Genomic DNA, 18,470 nt, shown 5'->3' with positions numbered 1-18,470 from the left:
GGTTTCCCGGTTATCATGCAATTTCAATTCACGACACAGATCCAAACTAATTTCACGAACACAAACGAATTATTGAAAAAATAAAATAAAATCTCCACAAACTAAAATCTTCAGTTAAATTTTACATACATTTTTTAAGTGGATAATTACTGCAGTCATGGGAAAACAGAGTACAGGAAATCATTTATTAGAGACCAGTTCACCACGCTTCGTAAATTGATGTATAGGATCAGTGGTACGCAACTAATTCCACATGACGTTCGTTCTTATAGAAATGTGTAGAACTATGAGCAATATTAAACAACTGCATTAAATATTGCTTTTAAAAGAGTCTGCTCTAACAGAAAACAAACGTATTTGACAGCTTGGTATTATAAGACAACGTTTTAAAATGTTTTTAATATCCACTATATAACAATGACGGTAAATAATTTAACTGTTCGTCTACTGACGGTAACACTGGTTACTGAGCCATTTAGATACGGATTGCAGTGAACGCGATTACTGCATCCTTAGAGGGTAAACTAAAGGATAATTTGCACACGGTGAATAGAGAGAAATAGGATTACGAATTTTGATTAAAAACGTTCTCGACCATGAATCATACGGGAAGAAATACTGCAATAGTTGATCATTTTCTCTATAATTTCTATCGTCATTTATTTATTCAATAAATATGGAACATAATACATTCAATAACATTATGAGTGATGGGATTCAATCAAGCCATGAAGCTCATTGACTATAATTAGTTCATTACTCTACAGCTCTCAAGATCAACATAATACATAAGAGGTTAATTAGTTGTTTGGGGCAAAAGCAGCGTCATATGCCAGCGTAGCGCAGGCACAGAAGGCCAGGTTGAGCAGCTAAAAACAAGCGCTTAGTAGCTAGCAGGGACCTTGAATTTATAGCACGATGCTTCATTAAGATGACAGAGAAGTCTCAAGCTCGAAAAATTGAGGCAATATATTCTAAATGAGGCCGTGTTGCCTGCAGCACCATCATGGCTGTATCCAGGTTCCAGTGACATAGCCTGTATTAATTCTTATACTTTACTTTCACAGTTCAGTGACATAGCATGTATTCTTATACTTTACTTTCACAGTTTCATCATAACTCGCACAATATGTCGACATACGTGTACGTTGTTGTTATAATAATATTCAGTATATTGCCGTGATCAAAACTTTCACAGTTTAGTGACATAACCTGAGTACTTATACTGTACTTATACTTTACTTCCACAATTTCATCGTAACTCGCATAATATGTCGACATAATGTGTTAGTTGTTGTTATCATAATGTTCAGTATATAGCCGAGCTTAAAGTCAACTGGGGAGCTATCACTAGAGATCTCATATCTGTGAACAATCCAGCAGCATCATTCCATTTTGAGACAAACTGAAATCACTGCAAAATTTCAGTTTTATCGCGTGGTTTAAACTGTAGCAATTGATAGATAGCATATGCATTGCACGTCTATTAGGATACGACTATACGAAACTCACCCGTCATTGAAATACCGTAATGGTCAATAAATAAATCTATTTGGAACTTGTGAAAGTCAGTGATTGTTTGGAGTCTGGCACCTAAAATACAGTGGGGGGAAATAAATATTCGTACACTTGAAAAATCGTATTTTAATGAATGTAAGTACACAAACTTAACAGGAAAAGTGATTTAAATTATGTATAGAGACGCATAGTATTCAAAATTACTATCAAAAGAAATTAAATCTCAATGCAACAAAAAACAATGCAACATGTTCACTTTTCGGGNTGGAACGTGCTACATGTTTCTAGTACATTCTGGAATGTTCTGGTGTGAAATATTAGTCAAAAGTTGTTTTGTACGAATACTTTTTTGACCCGAAGAAGTTAACATGTTGCATTAATTTTTGTTGCATTGAGATTTAATTTCTATTGATGCTATTTTTGAATACAATGCGCCTCTATACATAATATAAATCACTTCTCCTGTTCAGTTTGTGTACTTACATACATTAAAATACGATTTTTCAAGTGTACGAATATTTATTTCCCCCCACTGTATATATTTTAGCCACACAGGGGCATAACTTTTCGAGACACTACGTGGACCTGAAATTATATTTATAAATTAGGTAAAAAAAAATTTTTTTCCAAATTAGGAAAGGAGAGGAGAGTCAAAAATTTAAATTTAAACATGTCAATGTAAATTTAATTCATACAAAGAAAAATGCTTTTTAGTTATTTAAAACGGTAGTCGAATGGGAGTTAGGGGAGTGGGATGGACATGCTTGCCATAACCATTACTGCACTTTCAAGAGTTACGGTATTTTATATGAATTTTTCGAAATTTCATATTCAAATGTATTTCCATCAGAACGGAAAGTAAATTGAAGTGAACGCTAATAGTGGAAATAAATGGACCTCTCTTCAATAAAATACAATCCAGTTTTATAATGATTTACAATTTTATATTGTCATTAACTGCCCGGCATGTCTGTACAGCCACCACCAACGTGCAGGGCTAAAGGTTCGTGTGACGCACTGCCGGGCATGTCTGTACAGCCACCAGCAACGTGCGGGGCTAAAGGTTCGAGTGACGCACTGCCCGGCATGTCTGTACAGCCACCAGCAACGTGCGGGGCTAAAGGTTCGTGTGACGCACTGCCCGGCATGTCTGTACAGCCACCAGCAACGTGCAGGGCTAAAGGTTCGTGTGCCGGGCATGTCTGTACAGCCACCAGCAACGTGCAGGGCTAAAGGTTCGTGTGCCCGGCATGTCTGTACAGCCACCAGCAACGAATATTCACGGAAAGAAGCGCAAATGACAGGCTCAAGTGCTGCTAATTCAAGAGGCGGCAGCACGCACGAGGCCACCACATTAACCTGGCCTGGCAGCCATACTCCATGCCGTAGTACGGAATAAAAAGCGACGTTGCACTCAATAGAATAGATGCCGTGCGAGCATTCAATAATTTTTGTCAATCCAAGGCGTAGCTCATTGGAGAACTCGGCTGCATTTAGATGCAGAGCAAGACATTACCTCAACAGCTCAAAGTACGAGAAATTCGTCATTGATAGTTCATCAAATTAACAAATTTCTAGAGCTGAAACTTAATAACTCATTCATCTTCTTAAAATGGCATTCATTTATACTACCCGAGCGTTGCGCATTATTTAGAGAGCTTTTTTTATTTTAACATCAACACTAAAATTTCGAATTAATGCTTAATCGCATTTACATATAGGTATTTAATTATATGTTGAATTACATTCAATATATATTCTTCAACAAGCATTAAAACAATGCGTGGCCCTGAGCTCAAGAAATTAGGCATTGTATGGATTCGAATACTGAAACTTAATTAGCTAGTAACCTTCAATGCTGACAACATGGAAAATAAATAGAAGTACCTATATCGCACAGACGCTCACTACATTTGCATCGCATCATCACGACACAGTAACTGCATGATGTAACTATGCTACGATCATAAGCTGAAAATCAATGGCTTCTGAGAACTTAGACCATTCCGCTGAGACAGTATGCATGGTTTAATGGACATTCCGTAGGCTGATACTCCCAGACACGCAACACAACAGAACAATCGCGCACAAGAACTGCATAACTCGTATAGAAGTGCGCGACTTTCGATGGTTGCAAAACGGTCACTAATGCATGCCATTCAAACAATACAATCCTAAGTTCATCATTTATACTTTAAACCACGATGTACATGAAAACGATGTACATCATTATTAGGATGTACATCAATCAATCATTATAGTTGGAAACCACGATGTACATGAATCGTTCCAACTATAATGATTGTCGAAATAAAATTTTGTGTTCGCATTTCGTTTACAATGAACACTGCCAGAAAGCTTGGTGAATGACTCCTATGTTTTAAATTAAACAGTTAAATTTCTGTCCGTTTTTCATGTGAGCGCACGTTACACTAATTCCAGTCCCTAAGAATATCTGGTGTGCGTGAGGGATATTATCCTCAGGAGCCTCCATCGTAAAATTGTTAGTGCGGCATTCCACAAGCTTGAGGCTAATCAAACTCACTAGCATGGCGACCAAATGCGAGAGCAAGAAAACTTGTGCAATCACTGTGGCGCCGAAACAAACAACGAATAATTGAGGCTAATCAAACTCACTAGCATGGCGACCAAATGCGAGAGCAAAAAAAATAATGTGTGCAATCACACTGGCGCCGAAACAAACAACGAATAATTGAGGCTAATCAAACTCACTAGCATGGCGACCAAATGCGAGAGCAAAAAAACGTGTGCAATCACACTAGCGCCGAAACAAACAACGAATAATTTTACCACTGCAAGTCCAAGACTAATGTCTTCAATATCCGTTAATCATCGAAGCGTCATTCTCCGTTATTAAGCCCGTCTACAGCCTACAAAATTGCCAGCAGTCGAACAATGATTTCTAGAGAAAAATACCCAAATTGAGGTCTAGGGACTCGATCACCGTGTGGACTCAAAGAACGATAATGAAGCATACCTTGCCGCCACACTTTAGTAAAACACTCAAATTGGAAAATTAACCGTAGGTACGTTAATACCGTCGATCAAGCGTCTGAGATGCAGCAAGTACCAGCAATCAAAGAAATTCCACCAAGCAAATGACATTGAAACAACGTTTATTTAACGTTGCAACGTTGCAACGTAACTAAACAACGTTTAATTGAACGTTTCAACGTCAGATGTCCGTTGTAAATGCGTTCAGAAAGGCAGGGCTTGCCTTCGATGCGCTTAGCTGTTCGGGTCATGCATATTCAGTTTTCGCTTCATCATAGACGCATTAACGTACACTTTATATTGGATCTTAATCAAAGCTGTAATACACCAAACGCACATATTTCATTCAATGATTTTATATCAATTGTCCATTTATAAACAAATGAAAAAATCTTCAGTATCGTCATAAATGGCAGCCTCGAGTCCGAATCGCCGAATCGTGACCTTAAAATTCTACCCTAAGCTCTGAAAGTTATTGATATTGATTGATGATATCAATATAATATTGAAAATTTCTAAAACAAAATACGAAACCTGAACCGTTACCGCGCACCAGACTCCCATACCCTGTGAGTTTTAGTAACGAAAATGGTATAACACGAGGCTCCATATATATAATTGCATTGACCATTCTTGAAATTTTTGAGTGTTCACGAAAACGTATAATCTTATTATAAAAAAACTTGAGCGGCAATAAAATGCACAGGCACAGTCGAGCACGAGAGCAGCTCATGAAGTCGATTGAAATACTTCGCAAAAGTTAGAGACAAGCGATCGAAGATTCCAGATTTATTGAGTAAATTTCCAGGGACATTTTCACAAACTCATCAGCAATAGAACAATGCCGAAATTTCTTGTGGGTGGATAAAACGTCAATATATATTTCCTACAGTACACGAGAGCAAATGTGCATTCTCTCATTAATACACGTGTGCAAATGTATGTCTAAATTATGGATGATTGGGAGCACAAAAATCTCATAATAATAACAATTAGAAAATTCCACGATAATCAGCAAGTATAATAAGAACGTCTTCAGCGCAATTTTTCATTGATCGCTTATACAATAAATGGAGTAGTGATGACCAATTAGTTGGCATTATAATCAGCTAACAAATAATTAATCTAACAAATAACAAGAGGCTAGAAAACTTTAATTGTGAGCAGGACCAATCACTGCCAGAGCTGCTGCTACCTGACAGTGCAGGGCGCCAATTGCGACAGACGCTCAGATTACGAGGACTGTAACTGTAATGTTGTAGCAGTAGAGTGAACTTAGTGAAGTAGCAAGGAAGTAGGAGTAAAGTAGGAAATAAATAAAAGTGAAGTAGCAAGGAAGTATCAGGAGTGAAGTAGCAAGGAAGTATCAGGAGTGAAGTAGGAAGGAAATATCAGGAGTGAAGTAGGAAGGGAGTATCAGGAGTGAAATAGGAAGGAAGTAGCAAAGTAGGAGTGAAGTAGCTAAGAAGCAGTGAAGTAGCAAAGATGTAGGAGTGAACTAGCAAGGAAGTAGGAAGGAAGTATGATTTAAGTAGCAAGGAAGTAGATGAGAAGTAGCAAGGAAGTAGGAGAGAAGTAGCAAGGAAGTAGGAGAGAAGTAACAATTAGCTGAGAAGTAACAAGTAGGAGAGAAGTAGCAATGAATTAGAAGTGAAGTAGCAAGGAGGTAGAGAAGAAACAACTATAGCTAACTACCTTGTTAAATGTTCTTGACATTTTTAATTCATCCGTAACAGAAATTGTTTTCACACATTTTCAAGGTTTTGAAATTGTGAAACAAGAATTAGTGAACGCCCCAGCATTTTGCCTAGCTCAGGATATCCAGCTGTTGAGTCCAAATGTAAGGAAAAGCGTTAAGTGAGACAGGGGCTCCTTAGCCAGAATCTCCAAGGCTCTTCATTACATATTCATTTCAAGTTCAAATTCTGGTAGACACAAAACTCCAAATTCTGAATAAAACTGGGGATAGAATGCAAGGCTCTGAGTGATGGGATCTCTAATTCATTTCAGATAGGAGACCCACGGAGGAATAGCAACAAAGAGGTCGCACGTGACTGTATGTTAGTCGTAAATTAACGGTAATGATCATAAAAAGTTTGGTTGGTTAGTCAATCTCTGTTACTGAAGCAAAGAGTTAGTAATTCAGGTTTGGAGGAATGGGATATCAAATCTCAGGTATAACAATTCATTTATTGACATATGTCCTGAAATGCACATGAACAAGGAAGGTGGTAAATCTCTTACCTCCAAAGGATCAAATTTGCGAGTAAATTTTAGTTTGTTACTTTTCTAAAAGTGGATTATTGCAGAACTTTCATCTAACAAATGATATAAAATAAGCCAATGCATTATAATGTGATAAGTTGGAGCAGCACGTTATGCTAGGCTCACTTCAAAAATTTCCTCTCAAAAATTTTGATTCCTAGGTTCCAACTTAACCTTCTAGGGAAATTTCCATACATTAAAAATTAAATTCATGACCACAACAGCCTCATCACTGCAATTTGCTTTGTTCTAGAGGAAATGTTCTTCATGCCTCTGCCCATCACTAATCATCTGACTAGTATAATAATATAATTCATATTATTATAGTCAATATAATTTATATATAAGTAATTTTCAAGTATCCAATATAATTCATATATTGGATGCTTATAATCCTCAATACATACTGAAAGGATTGTGTCTACCACATGACTAGCCCAGTAGCATCATTTTGTCCATACCACTCAAGTTTTTTGAGCTGCAAATGGGAAAAAGCAACATAAAATATAACATTGATTTGCCACATTTTGGTTCAATGTATGATCATTCATGGAAGGATAACAAATTTTTTTCAAAAACTATAGGAAATCTTAAAGCCAAATCAAACGTCAGTTTCTCCATGCATCTTCAGTGATTAAATTGTCTTTAAATGAGGCAGCTACTTCCAACTTCAAAACCTATACATACTCAAACTTGGCATCCAAAGCTTTATTTATTAACCTCCAAACAACCATCTATAATAAATTTACAATGACTATTATCCCCTCTGAAATGAGGGTCCATAAAGTCTACCTAAGCCAAAAGTTGAAAGGCTTACAATGTACCTATACATACTCTGAGTTTCATTAAATTCATTATTTCTAAAGTAAACTAGAATGGACACAACACGTACAAATAAACGTTTCATTCAAATAAGTGAAGAGTGCCAGTTCACATAATCACCTCTAGAATTCTACTCTACAGAAATCAAAATGTATTTATTGATAAATAATAAATTAGGCATACATTAAAGTAAAATAGTTGTAAATATGCCTTATTAGGGCAAATCTAAAAGTTTTTATGCAATGTCCAAGACTTAGACAGATAAGATTTTGGCTTGGAAATTACTTGGAAATTCATGCTTTCAAAATGAACTATCATTTATCATGGTAGCATCATAGTTCTTGGTTTACTAATATTGTTCAGTAGAAAAGCTCTATTCAAGGGTCAGAAAGTAAGTATACATAAATTCCAAGCATGAAGTTGGGCAGGCATGGAATATACGTAAAATGGGGTAACTTAGACCGGCGGGGTAACTTAGACCACTTTTCGTTTTTTTAACAAAAACCCCCACAACTCGGAAACTATTTGACATAGAAAAATTTTGTCAATGGGCATTAAAGGCCTAATACTGAGGCTACATAACACAATAGAAAGATTTGAAAAGTTTGCATATCTAATAGGTTAAAAAATTAAAAATGTGACCCATGAAAAAAAGCTATTATTTAAAGCCTGTCAGAGTACCCCCTTCAATTTTTTTATTTTTTAGTTAAATAACTCCAGGTTTTGATGCATTGTAGTAGAATTCTTCTAGTTATGTATGCAACTGACAAATTTTAGGAAAGTGTCATAGTTTGCAAATGGGGGGCGCTGCCCCCAAATGGGGTAACTTAGACCACCTAATGTCAGCCCTGACGGGGTAACATAGACCGGCTTGGAAGTTAATAAAAAATGACCATATATAACATATTTTATGTTTGACAGCCTATTTATGTTTTTTATTTATGTTTCAGACTCTACAGAGTCTTATATATGGTAATTTTAACTTAATTTCCAAGCCAGTCAATATTACCCTATCAGGGCTGCCATTAGGTAGTCACATTTCCCTCATTATGGGGCGGCACCCCCCATTTGCAAACTATGACACTTTCCTCAAGTTTGTCATTTGCATATGTAACTAGAAGAGTTCTACTACAATGCACCAAAACCTGGAGTTATTTGGAGCTATTTTACCAAAAAATATAATTGATTTAACCACCCGGTCTAAGTTACCCCAAGAGCTGGGGTAACAAAGACCACCACTTTTTTTGAAATTACATAAAGACTCTGAGAGGCAGGAGCCAGCAATTTATGGTGAGTGAAGCTAGAGTATAGACCTGTATTTTGCACGTTTCAATTCAAGTTTAATTTAGCTAGTAAAAAAATGGCATCATTTATAGAAAAAAAAGTGGTCTAAGTTACCCCATTTTACGGTACCTTTCAAGACGCCACCAGAGCTTATCCCCTATTATTGGAGTCCAAGATTCCAGCTAGTTGAATTACTTCTTATATAATTGTTAACCAAGTGCATGAACAAGCCACGTGGTTAAATTTTATGAAAACACTCACTTTGGAGCCAGAAGGTTTCAGTAATAAGTTTAAAAAATTCTGATTGTAATTTTAGGCTAGTGCTGTTCTACTTACTACTAGCTAATAGCTAAGTCTAGCTTATAGTTCCAATATCTCAAAACCCCAGGTTCAGGTTCTTCTACATCTATATACATATATTTGCTAACCAGCATTGAACTTCCAAGCTACAACTACTAGTATCAAAGGATCAATACCACATAAGTTGCCACTCAGCAAAAACTGCACATATGTACCTTGCCAGTTGCCGCTTGACACTAAAAACTGAAAATACTGGTCAGAAGTACAATTTCTAGGGTCTGATTGCCTCATAATAACTAAAAATTCCTTTTCCTTGTGAAAAGATATGACTTTGTTTTGCTTACAAAATAGATTGCTTGTATTGAGGGCGGTGAAATTAATGCTGCTGACAAGGTTATCTGCATTGACAGTAAAGCTTCCTTTATATTTAAAGACTTGAATACCATACATACTTTCCAATGTAAACAAAAGTAAAAGTATATAATTGGGCTGCTAAATTCAAAATTTTTTAAAATATTTCACTCTGGAGATGCATAATTTCAGTAATAAGTAGGAAAATTCCAATCTTGATTTTAAAATGGCACCATGATACAGAACTAACCCATACGCAATATATGATGCTCCTAATAATCATCAACGATGCATCTATTGCTTCTATGGATGAATGATTGTGCATACCAGGCAAAATTCAGGAGTGGAAAATTTAGTGTCATTGCAGTTGGTCAGATTCTACTTGTATAAACTATTTACTATCACTGCCAAACAAATCACCACTGCTAAATCTGCACTTACCTAGACGCTCCTGAAGATCCTCACTAAAATCTGTATCATATACTTAGGTCACTAGGTCAGAACTACAATTTGTAGGGCATGATAACCACATTATTACTACAAAACTGTTTTGATCGTGCAAGAAAGATGTGATGTGCAAGTGTGGCATGCTTCAGGTTTGTTCATAAAATAGGTTGTTTCTATTGCAGGCTGGCCGCTGGTAACTAAGTGCTGCTGCCAAAGCTGGCTAGGTTAGTGCCTAGTCACAAGTGGCAATGTTTGAATGTAGCATACTGGCATTGACATTTGACAATAGAGTTAGTTACTAGCCTACTACTTGCACTATGTAGCTGAAATCAACTGATCAACATGGTTACAGTCTTATAGAAGCAACACAACATTCAAACAAAAATATTTTCAATAAATTTTGTACTTTTCTCGTATTTATGTGACTAAATAAGAATAAAAAGGAATTATGTCTACGAAGTTTGTTCCGATCAAAAACCTGAAGAAAACATCTCTTGATAAAAACCAAAGAACATGAGCAGAAAAGCAATCTGTAAATTGGAAGCAATTTTTTCTTAATTGGAGAAGATTATGGCAAAATCAGTTACATTTAAATATCAATACCTTTTATGATTCAGTCGTTCAAGTGGTCAAGATTGCGAGCGAATAATCCAGAGACGCCAAGAGTTAGTTTATATCATGTGACAGCAGCACGTTACATCCATCCCCTCTCACTGCTTCACCGACACTGTCGCTTGTGATGCCAGTGAACGCAATAATCTATATGATTCTACCCGCTGTCTGCATCATGTATGAACATATATTAACATAAAATTATAATTCTTCACAAGAATACCAATAAATGACTCGTGCGCATAAGTATTTTGCCGTTAAGTGCCACTCTGTTATTATTGTTGTTCACAGGTCACGGAACTCGTGCTCGCCATATGATCGATAGCAAAATACCGTAGGTGCACGCTCTCTCTGACGTCGGTGTTGAAGACGAATGCACGTTTTTTTTCTTCGAAAATTTAGTGAGAATTCGATTTACAGCAAAACTTGAGTTCGTGAGCACACAATTATTATCGAAATTGTCTAAATGAGTAATACATGCATGTTTAGACTCGAATGCCCTTCCGGAAAAACTATTACTATGTAGCGGCAGATTAAGTTACAAACTACGGTACTGTACATTACGTTACTGTACAGTGTCATGTAATGCTCTCAATGAATTGAAATGATCCTTCTTAACTTTTTCGCATTTTTTCAATTGTCACGGTGATTCCGATAACGAAATACGACGGCAAGACATGAACTCGATCGCCCGAATATTTTAACAGCGCAAATACCTAGACACTCGCCAAAAACAGGATTCGTTCAACTCAAAAGCGCTTTGATTCGAGCCCTGCCTGACACGGGACTGAACTTTTTCTCCAAAAGGGATAGGAAGTAGTAAATTTTAATTCTGTCTTATTTCACAGAAAAATACGAAAGAATGAGAAAAGCTATGTTCACTTAGAGATGATCAACTTAAACTAAGGATTACAGTATCCTGGCCTCTAGTATCACGTATCCTGGCCGCTGTTATCACATATTTTGGTCGCTGGTATCGCGTATCCTGGCCGCTGGTATCACGTATCATGGCCGCTGGTATCACGTATCATGGCCGCTGGTATCGCGTATCCTGGCCGCTGGTATCGCGTATCCTGGCCGCTGGTATCACGTATCATGGCCGCTGGTATCACGTATCCTGGCCGCTGGTATCTCGTATCCTGGCCGCTGGTATCACGTATCATGGCCGCTGGTATCACGTATCCTGGCCGCTGGTATCTCGTATCCTGGCCGCTGGTATCCCGTATCCTGGCCGCTGGTATCACGTATCATGACCGCTGGTATCACGTATCCTGGCCGCTGGTATCACGTATCCCGGCCGCTGGTATCACGTATCCTGGCCGCTGGTATCACGTATCATGACCGCTGGTATCACGTATCCTGGCCGCTTGTATCACGCATCCTGGCCGCTGGTATCACGTATCCTGGCCGCTGGTATCACGTATCCTGGCCGCTGGTATCACGCATCCTGGCCGCTGGTATCACGTATCCTAACATCATGCACGTCTCGAGGCATAAGACGAATAGGACCACGAAAATAAACACGTATAATTGGTCCCATTAAACAGAGTTTATTCGCAATATTTCTACTCGATTTAATGGCCGAATTTCATTGCAATTTAAAATCCTATCAATTCAACCAAGTTTAATAAAACTTCATCATCGACTTTATGCCTCAACGAATTCGAGGATATCAGTTTCATGTTGAATATGTAATTTAATGTAAAACTTATCTTAGAAGTCAATCAACACTTTCTAGTAGACTTGATTCGTGTGAGAATATAAAACAATACTTCTAGACGCTAATTATATTTTACTATCATACACACAAATTCATTAATTAGAATATTAATAAAAAACTATAAATTCCTCAATCGATGAGGCCTTGTTATCATCTTACCTACGAGATTCTCCTGATTCAGCACTGATTTATACCCCAATGAAAGACTTTTCCATGAATATTTTGCATATATTTTCAGCCATGTATGTCCCAATCCCGACATAAGAAATTTGTTGTGGAGTGGCAAGTGTCAATGGGTGTTGCATTCAGCAAGAAAACCTGTTAGAAAACCTGTTTGTGTTATTTTATTTAACTTCATATAAAATGATAGCTTCAGCAGGTACTACGTACCATCAGGCCTAGGCTTGCAACTATGAAGAAGATAAGAAGTATATATATTCTCGAACTGACAATCATATAATAAGCATTTTCCCACACAGTGAAAAATTATACTTAACTATTAAATGTTGACAATTAAAAAGGAGAGCATAGAATGACTCGCACCAAGAATTATAAAATATTTATAGAATTGTTATATTACATAATTAAAATACTTGTATAATAATAGTGTCACACCGTGGATAAGAATAGAGTAAAAGTAAACAATCAAAGAGGAAATATCAAATAAGAGTATAGATTTGTAAGTAAGGCAGGAGGCTATAATATTTATAGTCTCACACCGTTGATAAGAATCGAGAAAAAGTAACCAAGAAGTATCAAATAAGAAAAAAAGTAAACAATCGAACACGAAATATCAAAAAAAAGAGAAAAGTAAACAATCAAACACGAAATATCAAAAAAATATAACTCAGTACTCACTGCAGTGAGTGACAGAGAGCGCATTTTCTCGTCGACGAAAACTTGAGGTCGCGGACAGACGGACGGACATGGCGAGCACAATAGTGCATTTTTTCCCATAAATGAGGAAATACGCTAAAAAGAGAAAAAATAAACAATCGAATATGAAATATCAAATAAGAGTATAGCATAAAGTAAGGCAGGAGGCTATAATATTTATACTCTCACACCATGGATGTGAATAGAGAAAAGGTAAACAGGAAATATCAAATAAGAGTATAGAATTAATTGATTAATCAAGGCAGGAGGCTATGAGTCTTGACGCTTGCGCTTGTGCCTGGCGTTGGAGGCAGCGAGCAGCGGCGCCATGGACAGCAGGTGAGCCGTGCGGTCCAGCCAGCGCTCCCGGTCCCTGACGCTCTCCTGCGGTATGTAGGACATGTCAGACACAGAGAGAGGCGTGAGGCACATACACGTGAGGCACGTATGGAGAGGCGTGAGGCACATGCACGTGAGGCACGTAGGGAGAGGAGTAAGGCACGTAAGGAGAGGCGTGAGGCACGTAGGACACGTCAGGCATGTAGGACACTTGAGGCAAGTAGGGACAGAAGTGAGGAACATAGGACTAGGAGGCACGTAAGGAGAGACGTGAGGCACGTAAGAGGCGTGAGGCACGTAAGGAGAATCAAAATGATGGTTTCAAGAATCAAATATTTTTGACTCTGGCGGAAATGAAACGATTTGAAAAATGGCGAAGACAAATTTTCTGACACATAAAACGGTAAAATATTTTCATGTGAGCACACATAAAGCCCTTTCATGGATGAAGAACTAAAATGTTCCAACATCCATTGAATATACAATGGCCTGGCTCGAGCCTGATGTTCTCATCATATAACATTTAATGACCTGACTAAAGGCTGATGTTCTCATCATATAACATTTAGTGACCTGACTAGAGCCTGATGTTCTCATCATATGATATTTCTTGGACTAGCTAGAGCCTAGTGTCTTCATCATATAATATTTCATGGCCTCATTAGAGCCTGATGTCCACACCACATAGTAAGATTTAATGACCTGGCTAGAGCCTGCTGTTCTCATCATATGATATTTCTTGGACTAGCTAGAGCCTAGTGTCCTCATCATATAATATTTCATGGCCTCACTAGAGCCTGATGTCCACACCATATAGTAAGATTTAATGGCCTTACTAGAGCCTGAGGTCCTCATCATATGATATTTCTTGGACTAGCTAGAGCCTAGTGTCCTCATTGTATATATTTCATGGCCTCGCTAGAGCCTGATGTCCAGACTAGGGAACAGAGCCTGATGTTCTCACCATATATTTCATGGCCTTATTACAGCCTGATGTCCACACCACATAATATTTCATAGCCTCTAAAGGGCCTAGTGTCCTCACCTGGCCTCCCCGGAAAAGTCTGATCTCGAGTCGGTCAAGCTTGGCAATTTTCTGTGAGGTCTCATCAGCGCTGCAGTGCTGAGCGTCGTCCATTATGGGCCTGAGCCTGTCCCTCAGAACCTGCATAATCGCAACATGTTATTCCGCTGCATTATAACAGCAGTAAATTCATAAATATTCTTTGGTAATACAATTCCTGCGCATTGTTTAACAGTCGAATTTTACACACAACACAAAGGTATACAGTGGGTCCTATAGAGGCGTGAGGTCAAGGTCAAGTTCTGTAATTTTTGTGTTACGTTCCTAGCATTGGAAGAGCTTTGGATGAATATTTTATAAGAACGTTATCCTGCAAAGATAATCGCCTAAGAGAGGCATTGAATAAACATCGTTCTCCCTCCTTTTGATCAAATGTATGAATATAATTAAAAGCCCATTTTTTTCTGGCATTCTACTGAGGCCTAATTTCGGTTTTGACTCTGAGCAGCGCCTCCACTTCAAGGCCTCTTTTTAAGTCTTCATTTATTTTCCTTCTGAAATTCTTTCCTGTATATTTTTTGTGAATGCTTCCTACTGTCTGTGAATTTTCGAATGTGATGTTTATTCCTATCAGCGGGACTTTATTAAAGCTTATTCAACAAAATAAGATAAACAAACACTATTCTAATGTTTAATTGCATGGGAAATACAAATATCATATTAAAACAACAGCATCATTAAATGTTGACTAGATAATTGCAATTTTGTAAAATTTAAGGTTTCCTTTCCACAAAGTTTATCCTTTGTGTCAGATACTTTTTGCGCCCACTGTAAGTGCTCAATTTTATGTCAAATAATTGTAATGAGACAACGAATTACCAGATTTCAGACCATAGTACTATCTAGCCTAATAGAGCATCAAGTGTTTTGATGGGCTTCAAATTTGAACGTTGATGAATTGTTGCAAAACTGATCAGGAGTCAATACTCATAAACCAGCTCACTAATGCACACAAGTTGATACTCACAAACTCCCTCACTAATGCACACAAGTTGATACTCACAAACCACCTCACTAAAGCACACAAGTCACTACTCACAAACCGCTTCAGGAATATACAGACCTGAGTTAGCAAGGCAGCAAGACGAGGTCTGTCCGGAGCAGATGTGATGGGCAGCAAGTGCAGTCCCAGCTCGTAGAAATGAGGGCCCAGCTTCTGCAGGTCCACCACGCAAGCATCAGCGCTTAGAATTTCTCTGTAAACAAAAATATTCATAGCATATTTTGCGCTTGGTTTGTAATTTACGGTATCTACAAGGAAACATTATAAACAGTTCGGGAACATTAACAATTGAATTATTTGATGAGCACTCAAACTGAATGTTTCTAAAAATCATCCTGCTACCATAAAAACCCATTTCTCATGTAGAAAGGCAGCCAGTAATTTTGCAGTCAGTTGTAGTGAAAATATTTATACTCTTTGACAAATAATAGAGTGATTCCACTCATACTGCACACAGGAGACTTAACCCTTTAGCGGGCAAGCATTAAAATATCCATAAATTAAAATTACAGAAACCATTTCAAGAAAGTAAGAAGTATTATACAATATATTTATTTATATGAATTTTTGCAAATTTTGCCTATTGAAGGTTTAAATTGCACTTGAAGAATTCAATAAATGCAATCAGTACACAAAATTTTTCTTTCTAATTAAAATTCAGTTTATGCAAATGAAAAATTAGAAACATAAAAATTTAATTTAATTAAATTTAATCAAGTTGCCAAAATAAATAAATATATATATTGATACTTCCAAATTTTGAAGAAAATGCGGAAAGAGCGTCAATTCCATTGTCCGAGTCAAAACCTTCATTTAAATGCTCATATTTCAATTTGTGGACTTTGCAGCTGGTGATGCTATAGATAGAACGATGGTCAGATAATTTGCGATTGACTGAGGCAGTATAAGGATGCCTCAAAAACAAACAAGAAGCCGTGGTGAGGCTTTTTGTGATGCGATTTCAAGTGTTCATATATGGTAACTTACCAGTGAAAGGGTTAAGATAGCCCTTTTTCCTACCTGACTACACTAATGCACAAGATGTTTGATTAGGTTGACTTATGTACTCATATGACCATGAATTGGTGTACCAGAAATGGCCTCAAATTATGATGCCACTTCAATGTCACTCATTGTCATAGACTTCCAGAATAGTTAACTTGTACATCTCTCAGTAGTAGTTTACAAGAAATGGCATCCAAGAAAGATGCTACTGATTTGTCACTCATTGTCCTAGACACCTAGAAAAGCTTGCTGGTAAGTCTCCCAGTAGTTGTCCACAAGGAATGACATCTAAGAATGACACCACTGATATGTCACTCATTGTCCTAGACATCTAGAAAAGCACACTGGTATCTCTCCCAGTAGTTGTCTTCAAGAAATGGCATCTAAGGATGACACCACTTATATGTCACTCATTGTCCTAGACATCTAGAGAAGCTAACTGGTATCGCACCTAGTAGTTTTCTAACTTGTCTACAATGAATGGCATCTATGGATTACACCACATATATGTCACTCAATGTCCTAGACATCTAGATGATCTAACCTGTATCTTTCACGGTAGTTGACAGGCAGCTGAGCAGACACAATGGGGAGGCGTTTGGAGGAACACAATGGGCGGGCCATCCAGCAGGGCAACTCTATTTTGGATCCTGGCAGGATGTCTTCATTCCCAGATGAGGCATCAAGGTAACCTGTAAGGCAAAAGTTTCATTAAACATACAACAAAAACTATCAATTTAAAACTTTACTTAAATACATAGAAATGGGAGAATTTAAACCTCTGCACAGAGAAATCAAATATTATTTAATCATGAATGCAATCGAAAAATTAAAATTTAAGAGAAGAAGTGTTGAGAATATAAATGATCGATTCATGAGATTGAATGCCTAATCTAATAAATATAAGACAATTCATGCACGTAAAAGCTTATTTATGTTGCAATATGCTGGTATGCACTCAAAGAGTCAAGAGACTGCCTGACAGGTTGACCATACAGGTAACTCATCAAATGTGGAAATTACATTGCATATTTTAAATTTCAGTGAACTAGTTTAACCTTAAACCAGTATTCATAAATTTACAGATACCTTAATAGTTAATTAGCCTCAAATTCTTAGCTAATGAGCAAATGACAAGAGTTGTGCACAACTATGATTCTTTAGATAATCTCAGTTATTCTCAGAAGTCAGAATTTATAATTTAATTCTAATCTAAATATTCTTTAATTTAAACTTATTTCAATCATTTTAAAATGCCTCATAATATGCTACTTAGTACTTACCCAGTCCTTTGACAGTGACTTCAAATTTGCAAGGAACTCGGTCTTGGGAAGCTAAAATGTCCTCAACACTAAAGTAATTTGGATAATAACTAGTATAAAAATTTGCCATGACTTTGTCTAAACTAAATTAAGTGATCTTTACTGGAGTCTGAAGATGTGATAAATTAATTTTACAATATTTTGATCATTTAATGACTGTGTTCTGCGGCAGAACACATGCAGAAGTTCAACTTCTGCGCGTAGATGAAACAATCAAAATGTTTAAACTTTAGACTTTAGAGCCCCCTGTGCTGTGCCTTTGCAAAGTAATATCAAAGAAAATCAGTAGGTTTAACCCAATACAAGCTTCTTGAGTTCTTATGTCATGTCAACAAACATTACCCTCTAAACCAGCCTAAACTCTAATAATGCCTCATTGCCTCCATATTTTCCATTCTATCTTTAGCCTACCTAGCAGGCTAGGCTACCTTGAGATCATCAGTTTACACTTAACAGGAAATTTGTGATGAAAATTTCTAAAATACTTCTAATATATACATCATATGA

General features: G+C 37.2%; 2 protein-coding genes across 2 annotated transcripts in view; both read right to left on the bottom strand.

The window, feature by feature from the left end:
• LOC108682264 (tyrosine-protein phosphatase Lar) overlaps positions 1 to 10,838 on the bottom strand; it is a 340,083-nt gene extending 329,245 nt beyond the window's left edge. Inside the window, exon 1 of the mRNA XM_047879960.1 lies at positions 10,606 to 10,838. The gene's annotated coding sequence lies outside the window, so the exon portion shown is untranslated. The remainder of the gene's footprint in view (positions 1 to 10,605) is intronic.
• Positions 10,839 to 13,297: 2,459 nt separating this feature from the next.
• Positions 13,298 to 18,228, bottom strand: LOC108682266 (DNA replication complex GINS protein PSF3). Its single transcript, XM_018171403.2, has 5 exons — positions 17,925 to 18,228; positions 17,186 to 17,333; positions 15,697 to 15,829; positions 14,595 to 14,714; positions 13,298 to 13,594 (listed from the first exon to the last, which is right to left on the bottom strand). The coding sequence occupies exons 1-5, from the start codon at positions 18,031 to 18,033 to the stop codon at positions 13,481 to 13,483; spliced, it is 624 nt and encodes a 207-aa protein (XP_018026892.1). The 5' UTR covers positions 18,034 to 18,228; the 3' UTR covers positions 13,298 to 13,480.
• Positions 18,229 to 18,470: the final 242 nt, after the last annotated feature.

The sequence above is a fragment of the Hyalella azteca genome, unplaced genomic scaffold (assembly GCF_000764305.2).
Source record: "Hyalella azteca isolate HAZT.00-mixed unplaced genomic scaffold, Hazt_2.0.2 contig4316, whole genome shotgun sequence".
Taxonomy (NCBI): Eukaryota; Metazoa; Arthropoda; class Malacostraca; order Amphipoda; family Hyalellidae; genus Hyalella; species Hyalella azteca.
The sequence above is the reverse complement of the archived record's forward strand: the minus strand, read 5'-3'. Positions and strand labels throughout refer to the sequence as shown.

What these genes read in the sequence shown, in the direction of transcription:
- LOC108682266 (XM_018171403.2), bottom strand. Translation starts at nt 18,033, where the DNA reads ATGGCAAATTTTTATACTAGTTATTATCCAAATTACTTTAGTGTTGAG. An exon ending in AACTACCGTGAAAGATACAG is followed by an intron (nt 15,830 to 17,185) that starts GTTAGATCATCT and finishes TTTTGTTTACAG; the next exon opens with AGAAATTCTAAGCGCTGATG. An exon ending in GACTTTTCCGGGGAGGCCAG is followed by an intron (nt 13,595 to 14,594) that starts GTGAGGACACTA and finishes TACATACCGCAG; the next exon opens with GAGAGCGTCAGGGACCGGGA.